At 44.3% G+C, this 14,256-nt stretch overlaps 1 protein-coding gene and 1 long non-coding RNA gene across 3 annotated transcripts; one reads left to right on the forward strand and one right to left on the reverse strand.

Moving 5' to 3' along the window:
- Positions 1-13: 13 nt before the first annotated feature.
- LOC143264491 (uncharacterized) lies at positions 14-5,342 on the reverse strand. Its single transcript, XR_013038238.1, has 3 exons — positions 2,280-5,342; positions 249-315; positions 14-148 (listed from the first exon to the last, which is right to left on the reverse strand). It is a non-coding gene; the product is annotated as an uncharacterized LOC143264491 (long non-coding RNA).
- On the forward strand, positions 1,969-13,810 carry Asator (tau-tubulin kinase asator). 2 transcript variants are annotated; one of them, XM_012298698.2, is made up of 15 exons: positions 1,969-2,314; positions 5,500-5,635; positions 5,786-5,933; positions 6,018-6,232; positions 6,340-6,609; positions 6,677-6,763; positions 6,894-7,166; positions 7,252-7,420; positions 7,500-7,828; positions 7,897-8,196; positions 8,925-9,212; positions 9,299-9,566; positions 9,701-10,075; positions 10,992-11,400; positions 11,472-13,810. In XM_012298698.2, the coding sequence occupies exons 1-15, from the start codon at positions 2,307-2,309 to the stop codon at positions 11,524-11,526; spliced, it is 3,330 nt and encodes a 1,109-aa protein (XP_012154088.2). In that variant the 5' UTR covers positions 1,969-2,306; the 3' UTR covers positions 11,527-13,810. The 2 variants fall into 2 exon arrangements, with proteins under 2 accessions (XP_012154088.2, XP_076387449.1); XM_076531334.1 differs by lacking the exons at positions 1,969-2,314; positions 11,472-13,810 and having other exon boundaries at positions 9,701-10,079; positions 10,992-11,158.
- Positions 13,811-14,256: the final 446 nt, after the last annotated feature.

Consider the following 14,256-nt stretch of genomic DNA (forward strand, 5'->3'; position numbering starts at 1 on the left):
CGCGCGTCGAGGCATACGAATTTGTCGCGCGCTTTATCTTCGAAGCGCACAAAACGTCGTGATTCGTAACTACGTGTACGCATCGAAAACATTTACACACCGTTTTGCTACGCATGCTTTTTAACTGTTTCGTAGAAAATAGCATATACTGAAAGAAAGAACCGCGTATATAATCTAACGTCGAACGAAGCAAAATAACTACGATGCATTGGGATTTTTCATCGAACAAAAGAAGCATATAATCATACCCGAAGAAAAGGCGAAGATCTTTTTTTTCTCGTATGGACTCGTCGTCTCGTTCACAAGGATATTTACCTACGAATAAGAAAATTAAGCAGCTAACGCAGCGAAATCTCTAGGTTTCCCTATTCTTGGTTCCTATCCCTAGGCGAATTTTTCTATACTATTGTATGCGACACGTAGATTAATCTCGATACGCATAGGTGGAAAGCGATTAAAAGTTAGTTTTTGACGGGGGTGAAAGTATTTGATTAGCTTGTACGTGGTCCGGTTACGTGTCACCGGTCACCGCCGATACAAATATGGACTATCGTCCATAGGTAGTATTCGATCAACGTCTGGTATTCCGGTATTTCGTCTGACCCATGCTATTCTCGATTCTGGCATAGTAGCAGAGTCGCGCGTTCATTTATACGGATAGAAAACTAACGCGGAATAATAGAGGAAACGAATAATAAAGGGAAAATTTGATTTAGACGCGAGACGAGGACGCGAAGAAGAAGAATTTTCAAGCGACGCGTCGCTCCACCGAAATCTAAGATCCACCGATCTCGATCAGCTTAGAATCAGGTTGGAACGATGGAAAATATCGCTAACGATTCTCCGTAAGAAGAGAATCTGGCAGGGTAGAAAATGAAGGGGATAGAAAGTTAAGGGGATGCTTCGAGAATTCGTTAGCGCGAAGATAAGAATCGCGATTCGTCGCGAGAATCGTCGGAACACGTTTCGTGCGATGTCGTACCGAAATAACGCGACTTCGCTAAACGCGAAGGCGGCCTACGCGAAATATAGCAACGCCGCGTATATTTTCTCCCGAAGAATTTCGAGACAATCGCGCTTTTAGAAACGAGTCGAGTTTAATCGTTGTCCGGACTATAGGAACTTTTTAAGCGGCTACAGGCGATACACGCGCGGATCAGGCGAAACGCGAATACGAGCAAGCGAGAGGAAGATATTTTCGAAAGTTTCCTTCGAAAGGATTTTTAGGCGTCCCTCCTCTCTTTTTCATTCGGTCTCGCCTACGTTTAGAAATCGAGTTCGATGCAGCGTTGAAATTCGTAGGCGCGATATAGGCAGGCGTAACAATTGCGAAACCGTGATCCGCGGGGAACACGGATCAAAGTACCTTGCGATAACGTTGCCAGCATGCGACACGCGTGCATGTGTCGTTCGTTCGCCGTCGAAGAAAATATGTATCGGACGAAGCGCATAAAGGACATAGGAAAGAGTCGAAATCGTCTAAGAAGACGATTAATCTTTGTGCCGGCGCGTAATCGATGATCGGTCAAAAGGATACGCAACGTACGATTAGGATAGATAGGAGTGACAGTAGGCGATAGGCGAAGTAACGTTCGCAATCGGATCGGTTGAAAGTATGCAACTGGTGGAGGGAGAAAAGATATTGAGAAGAGCAGAGCAAAGCAGAGCGGAGCAGAGAAGAGGAGAGACGATGGAAGAAACGGAACATCGTGTTGGTTGTGTCAGTCGAATGCCAGTGGAACGCGGCGAACGACTCGTGCTCTGGCCGTGCAGCTCGTCGTCCGTCAGAAAAGTTGGAGCACCGCGACCGATTCGTAAAGGAAAAGTCGCGGTATCGCGTGAATCGCGTGAATCGCGTGAATCGCGTGAATCGCGTAAATCGCGTAAATCGCGTAAATCGCGGCGACGACGCGACGACGCGACGCTGCTCGACGCAACGAATTTCATTCGTTCGTTGTACGTGGATTAAATCGAAAGAAATCTCTCGTTAGAGATCTTCCGATCGATTCATCGATATATCATCATCGTCTTGGCCACCGCCACCACCGTCATCTCCGCTACCACCACCGCTACACCGCTACCGCAGACATCATCGCCATTGACCGCCGCGATCATTCTGCTCGACACGTAGCCGTCATCGTCATCGTCGTCGTCGTCGTCGTCGTCGTCGTCGTCGTCGTCGTCGCCTTCGCCCTCGCCTTCGTCTTCGCCTTCGCAGCGTGTAACCACCTTTCTACTCGGCACGACCTTTTTTACGCCCTTAAAACTACTAGACTTACCGTCCAGTTTCTCTCTTGTTCGGAGCCATGAAATGGTATGTGATTATCTCCTTCGAGATACTTACACTCCATGATTCGTATACCCCTCTGCTATCGTCTCTTTACAGTTTACAGGATGCGCTTGGTTCTCGAGTATTCACCGCGTATCCGCTTTTCTCTCGATCGTTAACTCGTCGCTCGATTCGGTCTTGTCCTATATGTACGTTTTTACGGAGAAACGACGCGCGCTAGTAAATAGTAAAATCGTACTATTTAATTCGGTACCTGTACGCGTACGTGTACGCGACATATAACATGTATAGTATACATATATGTAGAATACGCGTAGCGCGTTTAAGCAAAGCGCGCGTGGCAGTTTTAGAAGATGGGAGAAAAATCTGTAACGTTAACGATCGCTAAAAATGACGGGCAGCGAAGCTACTTAGAAAAGTACCTTGGCGCGGAGAAAGATGCTACTTTGCGTATCATATACACATAGAGTGGGGTCGCTTAAAAATAGATGTTTAAACTTAAATTATGCCCTCTGGCGAATGGAGTTAGTAATTTAAGCATTTCGAAATTTCATTAGCTACTTCTGCTGATTTTTCAGCTAACGCGCGAACAACAAAGATGACTAGAATTCGAACGGATATCGGTGGCGCGTTCGATTTTCGCGTTAAAACGGTGTCCATCGAGAATCGTTCGGCACTCTCGACACCGATACGAAACGCGTTCCGCCCTCCTCGGGTCACGGCCAAAATCGAACCGAACGTATTTTTCCATTTTTTCTCGACTCGCTGTTTCGAGTTTCGAATTTCGTTCGTCATCGAATGCGACTCTACGTCGAACTAATATCGAACTAAGGAAACACGCGTTTCGCTCGGGTCTCGTTCGACTTATTAACGTCGCGAATGCCGTCTTGGTAAATTACATAATTACGCGAGAGTAACCATCTAGTGTAACGACTGGATTATCGTACGTTGCGTTTTACGAGCTCGTACGCGATATCGTTGTTTCCCGTGTCTCGAGTATCGTCGAGTTCGCTCGTCTATTCGCCTTAACATTTTATTCAAATTAATAATATAGCCCATATAGCTCCCTTCGAATCAGAGGAGGCCCCCAGTACGCGTGTACACGCGTTCCGTCTTTACCCTCTACCTTTAACAGAACCAGCCTCTCGAAATCATAAGGGAGTAATTTAACTTCCATCTTCCTAGTTAAACTTGTACGAACATGCGCGTATTTAGACGTCGAGCTGATAATGCAGCCAATGATACCGGTTTCTCACTTTTTTTTCCTCTTTCCGCGGAAACTATCGACGATATATAGACTATTCTCTTTCTCTCGCTTTTGTCTCGCGCGAAAAAACTAAACCTAACGTATCGGTCATCGTTAAAAATAATACGAAAGAATTTGAAAGATTTTTCAAACGATTTACTACCGGCTATCGAATAACAGTTTTCACGGTCATCGAAAACGAACTTCTCCGTAACAACGATCTCGTTTACTTGTTCGTACGTTATCGCGAAAAACCATATCGTAAATCATTCCTTCGTGCTGCACGGAACACACGCCGAAGAGAATGAAACGAAAACGAGCGATATCGTGATATCGAAGACCGAGTGCCGTTTATTACTTACGCACAATGGAATACGAAATTAACGAGAGAGAGAGAGAGAGAGAGAGAGAGAGAGAGAGAGAGAGAGAGAGAGAGAGAGAAGAAAAGAAAAGCATTAAATGTATCGTAGATCGATGACGGATCGTGAATCGTAAATCGCGAGTGGCGAAAAGTTTGAAATTATTGTGGGAAAAGACAGAGGAGGTAGGCAGGCAAGTAGGGAGACATCGATCGAGCACTCGGGCCGCTATCTCGCGGCATTTAGAAGCATTACGAGTGCCGTGGTGCGAAATCGAAAAATGGCCGTTCCATCGGTGTTCGACGGGAACTAGTCCAGCTTGCACGAATCGAACCGATATGTCTTATTCGCGACGAAGAAAGTGATTATGCGGATAGAATGAGCAGTGGAATAGAAACGGAGAGGAAGTAGAATTACGAAGGAGAAAACGTCGCCGCTAGTGAGGCAAATAGCGGAGAACGGCAAGCGGGGCGGGGTGGGGCGGGGCGGGGCGGGGGAGGGGTGGGGTGGGGTGTAGTCGAGGTAGGGTGAGAGCAAGGAAGGGTGAACGAAGAAAAGGAAAGAAGGGAATATGAAAGGGTGAGGTGAAGATAGAAACTAGCGGGAAGGGGGAAGGACTAGTGATACAAAGTACCGGAAAAAAAAAGGGGAAAAGGAGAGATGAAAATGGGAAGTGCGCGATCGTGAGCAAACGCACTGTCCAAGAAAAGTTCGCAACGTGAAGGGAACGCCATCAACGACGATTAGCAAACGACGTTGTTAGTAGAAAAAGAAAAAAATAATAAAATATTACTTTACATGAAACGGTTGGTGCGCGCGTGAAGATCTAGGAACGACCGAGCTACGTAACGAACAGTTTTGCGATAAGAACATCGAAACCAAGACAGCTAGGCCACCTTTCCTCTTATACGGTGCCTACCTCTCTTGGCTGAATCGTTTCGCTCGGCTCTGTTCGGCTCTTCTCGTAACGATTAATCCAAATTAGCGGCTCGGATAAGCTCTTTTTCTCCGCGAGCGTTCGCGGCCGCGAATACCGAGGACGAATACCTGCGAGCGAACCGACGGAAAATAAGGAACCGAACGTGATGCTCGGTGACAACGAGTAACGAGTCGAACGTGGCTCGATCATGGATACATCAGAGAATCGCCCCCTTTGCATCCTCTGCACCCCTCGCTTACGAGCAATCATGGCTGCCTAATACACGGCGCTCGGTATCGACCAATTTTCTCTACCGTAATCGTAATACGCTTTAGGTTAAAAACTTAACCTACCCAAGCTCCGGGGCGTGTCGCTTCTTTCGCGTTGACAGCTACAAAGTTGGTCGCGTGGTGCTTATTCGCGTCGTGTCTCGTTGCGTAGCGTCGCGTCGCGTCGATTCATTTCGTTCGCACGATCATACGTTTTTCTATTCGTTCACGCTTCATCGTGTTTTCGTGTTGTCGTGTCGTGTCGTCTCGTGTTGTCGTGTCTCGTGTTATCGTGTTCTCGTGTTCTCGTGTTGTCACGTACCAAGAAAGGGCCGATACAAGCCCGATAATCACGAGCATGCAATCACCGTTGATTTTTCACGAATCTCATGCTACGGATTACCCGAAACTTTCAGGAATCCCGATCATTCTACTACCACTTTGCAGCCAAGGAATGTAGGCGACGAAAGTACGGATCAGAATAATAATATAACTATGACGAGCGAGGATTTACTGCAGCCTGGCCATGTGGTCAAAGAACGCTGGAGAGTCGTAAGTTTAGAAATCTTTACTTTCTTCTGCTTCTCTCCTTTTCTTATTCTCTTAATTCCTTATTTCCTTGCTTCTCCGTACCACCTCTCCTTCTTCTTTACAGTCTTTTCTTTTGTCCGCTTTATCGGTTTCATTTTCTGTTTAATACAGTTTAAAAAGATAGGAGGCGGCGGATTCGGCGAGATCTACGAAGGCCTAGATTTGATAACCAGGGAGCAGATAGCCTTAAAAGTTGAATCGGCTCGTCAACCCAAGCAAGTTCTGAAAATGGAGGTAGCGGTGTTGAAGAAACTTCAAGGTTTGTAACTTTATATATCCTCTTTTTATATATTCTTTTATCCGTGTTGATAGGTCCAACCGCTAATAAGTCCTATTTACATAGGTCAAGAACACGTATGCAGGTTCATTGGTTGTGGTCGTAACGATAGATTCAATTACGTGGTAATGCAGTTACAAGGAAAGAATTTGGCAGAGTTGCGTCGTGCCCAGCCACGAGGCTCCTTCACGTTATCTACTACTCTGCGTTTAGGACTGCAAATTCTCAAAGCGATAGAAAGCATACACTCTGTTGGCTTTCTTCATAGAGACATTAAACCGGTGAGTATATCTTTTACTCGCAGCATATCCGTTGCAATTTATCGATTATTTATTCTATTCCATTATGGATTAATGGATTATCTATTCCATTTATTATCTCGTTCTAGTCAAATTTTTCGATGGGACGACTTCCCCGTGATTCGAGGTTGGTTTACATGTTGGACTTTGGTTTAGCTCGTCAATTTACCACCGGTACCGGTGAAGTTAGACCACCTCGTAGCGCGGCGGGATTCAGAGGAACCGTCCGGTACGCATCCGTGAATGCGCACAAAAATAAAGAAATGGGCAGACACGATGATTTGTGGTCATTGTTTTATATGCTAGTAGAGTTTGTTAATGGACAACTTCCATGGAGAAAAATTAAGGATAAAGAACAGGTACGTATCTATTCGTTCTAGAGAGCAAGCGTTTCAATTTTCATCTAATTACCACCTTCCTATCTAGGTTGGTCTGATGAAAGAAAAGTACGATCATCGATTACTTCTGAGGTATCTACCACCCGAGATCCGAGTCTTTTTAGAGCATATTCAGGTAAGCTAGTTTGCAGATGATTAAGACGAAAGTTGATTCTCGTTTCGCGAGAATTATATGCGATATTTCTTTTCAACTTATATTTCCTCCTAATCGTGTAAACGAACAGTGAGTGAGATCTTCCTTTCAGAGTTTGGAATACGCGGACAAACCAAATTACCCGATGCTGGCCGGTTTGTTCGAGCGTTGTATGAAACGTAGAGGAATTAAAATGAACGATCCTTACGATTGGGAGAAGCCATCGAGATCCAACGAAAGTTTACCTACTACCAAATCTCTTCCTACCGTTACCGTACCTCCGGTTTTGACCACGGCGACTACTATTAATCAGCCACCGACCACGCCAAACGTTGACACGAACAATCAAGAAAACGTCGAACCCGACAACAGAAAGGAATTAGATGTAAGACGGAATAATGATCACGAATAACGGCAGGAAACATCGCTGTAACTTTATGTGTAATTCTTTCGTCCGATTTGTTCGATAGGCACAAATGGATTACGAAAGCATATGTAGAAGAAATAAACAACGCGGAGTCGAAGGTTCGTCCGTACCATTTACATCGGCTATTAGCAATCATGGCCGTGATAAGAACTGTAACGCTACGATACCTACGATGGACAATATTCATCAGCAAACCGGACAACAAACTCAAGGTAGTATTTCCTTTTTCTCCTTTACTCTCGAAAATGTTCGCTGTTCGCTTTCGATCAAACGAAAAACGAAAATTTACAGATTCGCCGAAGAAGAGACGCGCAGTTTCGATGGCTGCGGAACCTCAGACGGGCACGGTCACCGTAGAAAAACGAGTAGACAACGAAGGAGACGCGTTAATGGCATCCGCTCGTTCCGCTTCGGACGTTCCTCGTAACAAACTTGGAGCGAACGCCGCCGCGCCGCTTCGAAAGTCTGCTAGCGGTGCAACATTCGCTCGACTGCGCGTCCCTCCACCCAGCGAAACGCCACCCGGCGAACCACCCAGCCCTCGAGTACAAACCGATGTCGATGCTTCTTACTGTTCCTACGACGTTACTAATCCAAAATACGTCGGCAACCAGAGTCCCGTACGTCTAAAAATCTGCACGATTCGATTCGATTCTTTTTCACGTACAATCGTTTAATCGCGTAACAGGTTACCGAACAGAGGGAACCGCTAAAGAGAGAAACGCGAAGAAGAACGGATGGAAGGCAACAGACTAGAGCTAGTCGTTCCGCGATGCGAGACTGTTCCATCACTCAGTTTGCGCAAATAGACGACGATAACGTATCCGCGTTGCAACAAGTAACCAAAGGTGGCGGTGCCCTAACCTTGGCCTCTCAATGGAAATCGCAGTTCGACGATTCCGAAGAGACCGACAACGAATGGAAAGGAGAAAACTTGCAGAGTCCCGAACACAAAGGAACCACTAATATGCCGGTTATAACTCCTCAGGTACGCCTTTCTCGTATGTTTGCTGTTACAGATACCAAGCAAAAAATACAGTATTTCTTATGTCACTATGACGCTATGCGTTGATGAAAAAGGAAGTAGAAAGGTGTTGAACGAACAGTTTTGATCGTTATAACACATAAAGTTGACGCGTGCGTGTGCGTGTGCGTGTGCGTGCGCTTGTGCGTGGCATGTGCAAAGTGTGTATGCGGATGCGCGTGTGCAATGCTTTAGAAAATTATTGAGAAATACAGAAAACTTATAGATGTGTTTGATATTTTAGCCACATCTGGCCTGTATCGATGCCCTCGTTTGATGCGCCTGTTACCTGCTACAGAAACGAATCGACCTCTTTGTCTATATCGTCGTTACGAGCTTTACACGTTTTCCTGTATTCGTTTGTCTTTTCGTGAAATATTTACTTTTTGTGTTGTTTGTTAAAAATTGATTCCAAGTCGTTTGCCAAAGTCGCTAAACGTTACACGTTACGTTGTCGCGAACATTCGGCGAGGCGCAATTGTTTTTAGTCAACGTGACTTTAATCGTGTTACGTCGTGTTAGTGTTAGAAAAGCATGTGTTAATTTTTCAAAATAATCATTACGTGTGCGTTTGATCGTTAGATTCGTCGCGTCGCGTCGGGTTTCGCGCGTGATCGATTAGTATATTCGGACCACGACTATTCGAACGATTCGCAATTGTATTTTTTTTTATAAAATTTCTATATATATAGTCGGCAGTTGTCAGTGATGCTGTGACTACCGCAACTTCAGTGCCTGCGTCTATCGATGCGAAAACAACGGTGGTTCAAACGACTACGCCAATCGCGTCTCATCAGCATTCGATAATACCGACTGCTCTCTCTCGCATAAGCGAAGACTCTCCGAAACCCACGACTCCTCACAGATGTTTAAACATCGCTGGTATCGAAAAATATCCAGATCTTCAAGGAGCACTACCACGCGCTTGGAGCGTTCCAGCTTTGGCGCCACACGTGCGCGCTTATCTCGAAGCCCCGTTGGTACGTATGGAAATATCGTACGAAGATATCGTAGTAAGTCTAAGATATCGTAGTAAGTTCTTGTTTGTTGCTCGGGGGGAGGACAGGTTCAACAAGCAGCGTTCGACGATTTGTTCTACGAAATCGACGTGATGAGAAATATCGCGACGCGCTACGACGAACCAAGGCAGAGTCCTCCACCGCGAAGAGCGAGCGTACCAGCGGTCGCTTTTTCACCGCCTAACACGATACCGAGCACGCCCGGCGCCGAAGAGGAAGAGGAAGCGGTAGCTGGAAGATTAGAGATCAGGGTAGTGGACGCGACTGGCGGTGCAACCGTTGTCCAAACCACCGCGGACAAAGAACCGTTACAAAGTAAGTACGATCTCCGTTAATACCGACTTCGTTTTCCTTCGATTTACGGTTATTTTCATTTTCAACATTTTCGGACACCGCTCCGAGATGCTCCGATCCGATTCGATTACTGTTCGTTTCGCGTAATTTCATAGAAAAAATGGCAAATGGTACCGGGGATGGCCCAGCTAGCCCTAATCCAGGCTTCGAAGAACCGTCGGTGTACGACGATGCCGTTGAGAATCGGGCACCCATCGATGCTGCCGCGCATAAGGAGAACAGTACAGTCACTTGCTCGACCGCTGTACCGAACACGGTACCGCTTCGTGAAAATAAGGACAATAAAGAAAAGGAGGCTCCTTCTAGGACTCACAATACTATCAGTAAAATTCCGATTCCGGTTAAAAGTCCCCGATGTTCGTTGTCAGAATCGACTTTAGAAACGAACACTCAGAATACCAGGAGTGCCGTGGGAACCGAAGTAGAAAAGTCGTCCACACCCGCGGCTATAACCAGGGAAAAAGATGCTAGTTAGTAAGATTTTTTTTCTCAGTCTAAATCATAATCGTACGATTAATCTGTTCGAATACCGTTGCACCTTTGCACCTTTTAACGAGTCGCGTGAAATTTTTCTTTCTTTTCTCCTTACGAGAAAGAAGCATAAGAAAAATCGATGCAACGTAGAGCGTTTAGAAAGCGAATAAATCTCGAGTTCGAGTTGACTTGTCGCTTGTAGTATAACAGGCGCGATGCGTCTCGGTAAGTTCGTCGATATCGTAACATTTGCCAAAGGATCATTCTTCCGAGAGATAACGAGAAACGATAATGCGTGAAAGGAAGTATTCGCAACGTTCGTTCGGGTCGAGATTTAATCGTAACGCGAACCGTGATCTCACGGCGAAAACGCGTTACGCTCGAAACTTTCTCAAAAGTCGCCCGATCGCACGGTAATTCCTACTTTTTTTTCTCTTTTCCTTTCGCACGAACGCTCGATCAAAAATCATACAAGAACGCTACCGTCAGCGAACCGTTACGAGTCTGTTCGTTCCTTTTTCGACGCGAACGCGATCGTTCGTCGTTCGATCGATCATACGTGGAAGAATGAGAAAACACGATTTCGATCGTCTATAAGCAAAAAAATATAGGAAAAAAAGAAAAAAAAAGAGTTAAAAATTGAAAAAAAAAAAAACTAAAAGTAAAATAGAAATAAAAATAAAAAAGATAGAATAGAGAAAAAAAAGAAAGAGACGAGGAAAGAAGGAAAGAAGGGAAGGAAGAAGGAAAAGAAAGAGGAAAAGGAAAAAGAAAGAGAAGAGAAGGGAGGGGAAGAAAATGGAAAGGAAGGTTCACGCTTCCGTTAATCGTATTCGTGTTTTGGAAGCGAATTTGTCGCGCGATTAATGCCGAGTATAGATTCTTAGCGATACTAACATTGCCAAATTTTAGCTAGCAAAGGCAAACCCTTGACAGTGGAGGCGTTGGCATTGCGACGCTGCGTGACATTGCCCGACGCACGACCGACCTTTTCACCGTTAACGTCGGCTAATTCAACGGAAGAGGAAAATTTAACTGGCTGCACCCCCGCGTTGCGTCGACGAAGGCAGAGCGAGAAATACGTAACGGACGCCAGTCAGCTGAATCTGCGGTTCCAGAGACCGCAACGCAGGGTCAGGCCGAATTCCGAAGTATTGTCCGGATTTTCACCGAGAGGCGTGCCCTCGCATCTCCTGGGAGAAGCGGCTAAGCGAACCGAAGAGAGTAGCGATAACGATTCGGACAGTAGCGGTCCGACGAATGCTCAACCTCCACCACCTCCTACGTCTCTGCCACCTCACGTAGCAGAAAACAATGCCAGGTATCGGTTTTACGATTTTTACGTCTAGTCTGGTTACGGTTAAATATCGATATCGATATCGACAATTACAGATGCCGCAGATTTCGACCTATACCGGACGCGACGATAATCAGCAAAGAATCGTGAGGTATAGCATTTACGGGAAGGAAAATAAATCCTCGTTTATACGTGACGATCGACAGAAGCTTGGCGGTCTGCTCGTTCGAATAGGCGACCAAGTATATCGACTCGTCGACGATTCGGCTCGATATCACGTTCGAGTCTTTGCAAGACTTCCGTCAGAGGAGAGAATACGAAACGTTGCCACGGCAGGAACGATCGTTCCTTTTTCTTCTTCTCGACGAAGCGATTTCGGTTCAAACGTTCGAACGCGTGTTCAAGGGGAAATTAGTAGAACACACGACACACTCGACTTCGACTCGATAACGCGCGACGAATCTCGTAGAATCTGTACGACGAACGAACCGAAACACTTACATGTAACTATCTATGTTACGCGTATTTATTTTTAACGCGATACTCTGTCGTAAAAAGACGGCTGTACGAATCGGTGGTGCTTCAAAGATTATATTTCCTAGTCTATAAACGTGTCGGACGATACGACAAATAGTACTATCGAACGTTTAAGTGATACGCGTTACCAGCATTACGGAGCACGATTACGGATCGTTTCCAGACAAGACGCGTTGAAGTAGTACTTTTAATCCTTCGGGACCTATTCTTTCTCCGCGTAATATCGTCGTCTCGCTCGTATCGCTTCTCCGCTTCGTAACTTTAAACTTTAAACATTAAGCTGTCTCGTCCCGTCCCATTTGTCGCTACTTTTTTTTTTTTCTTTTTTTATTTCTCTCCATGCTTTTCAAGTATTCGTTTCTTTACTCGTTACAACGTACAAATCCCATTGTCCGACTCCAATAACGATTTCGATTACGACGACGATTGGTTCGCGGCAGGTATCGCTACCGCATCGGCGTTTACCGTCCGTTCTTTCTTCGCGAAAATAGCCATAACGTTCGAAACGCTAAATAGAACGGATTGTCGTATCTCGTGTTCGAAGCGTTAAACTTTACACGGAAGATTCGGGCAAATCCTATTGTTAGGAATAGACATTGCAACGAGGTTTTTTCTTTTTTTCTTTTTTTTTTTGCTCGCTGTTGTTCGATTTAAGTAAAAAATTGTGAAAAAGTCGATAACATAGAAGAAAATAAGCGATGCTTTTTAAAAGTGAGAAAACGGGAAAAGGGAAGAAAGAAAGAATCTCGTCCGAATTATCGTTTCGTGGACGTGTAACGCGTTAGAAAATCACTTGTACTAAGGTTGTCAAGAGAGATGACGAATCCAACTCGGATCTCGTATTACGACTCATCGACGTGAACGAGCTTCAAATTAACCGAGTTCAAACGATAGTCATCGACAGAATTTAAGCGACAAAACAAATATAAAAGATGAGAGTAAGTACTCGAAGAAATTGCTATAGCTAGATTACGTATAATTACATATTTGTCTTGCACTTCCCCGGTAACGCGATTTTTTCAGACAGTTACAAGTCCGCAGTCGAAACAAACCTAGTGATACATAAAACTAGTCAAGTAGAATCCTCTAGTATTCTATCGATGAAACCAAATTCGCGCATAGAGTTATACATACTGTACTTGTACAAAGTAGTTAAGGGTTTATTTTGTGCAATGATCGAATTAACGTTAACGATGCGATGAAATAGTTTTAAGTTGACATGCCGTGAACATTGTTTCGCGATATAACAAAAATAATATTATTAATAATATTAATAATAATAATAATAATGATGATGATGATGATGATGATGATGATGATGATGATGATGATGATGATGATGATGATGATAATGATGATAATGATGATAATGATAATAATAAATAATAACAAATAATAATAAATAATAATAATAATAACAACAATAACGATAACAATAAAAAAAGAAAAGGGAACGTGCAGTATGCGTAAAAGCAGAATATACCAAGCCGTCGCAGACGTTAGTAAACAACGGATTGATATAAGCCTGTACGAATGCTCATGAATCGCGTCCACGCGCGTTTACTTGTATTACCGTGTCCGCGCGCTCGTCTTTCGAACTCGATCAACTGGAAACTATGCGAAATCCTTTTGCGCGAACGTACACAAGTTCTAAAGTTTCTAAAGTGGTCGACGGGAATGCGCGAGCAAAGAAACTTTTTGTGTAAATCGATTATGAACTTGTAATCAAAGATCAAATGTACGTTTGAATGTAAACAAACACGCATAATACAGCTCATTGGACGTATTCTCTAATCTAGGTTTGTAATCGAAAAGCATCGTAGGTTACTTATATCATTCACTTTGAAAATTCGCACCTTCACAACAATAAAGAGAAAGTGTTTCGTTTTCGAAATTATGTAGATAACAATGTTATTATTGATCTATCGTTTAAGCGAATTCGATCGATACTTCAAAGATTACAGATGTTTTGAAAATACATGGCCGGAAGTTATGCGTGTTCGATTAACGCATAGATATTCTTCGTTTCTTCAATTTACATTGCGAACAAGAAAAAAGAATGAAAGAACCGAGCGAACGAGCGCGAATAAGCACGGAGGAAATTTACTCGTCGTATTTTTAGTCTGTTGGACGAACATCGATATACGCGTATTTTCCTCTATTCGTTCAGTTTGGTGGGAACATCGAACGGTAGAACTTCTATAATATGACCAGTATTTCCATAGTCGTACGTATAAATGTTGGGTGTCTCCTGTATAAAAGTCTCGTGGATAGAAATGAGCCGAGAGAGAGAGAGAGAGGGGAAAGATATTTTATGCCGTTCCGATTACACATCCTTCACGG

This window comes from Megachile rotundata, chromosome 1, assembly GCF_050947335.1.
Source record: "Megachile rotundata isolate GNS110a chromosome 1, iyMegRotu1, whole genome shotgun sequence".
NCBI classification, from domain to species: Eukaryota; Metazoa; Arthropoda; class Insecta; order Hymenoptera; family Megachilidae; genus Megachile; species Megachile rotundata.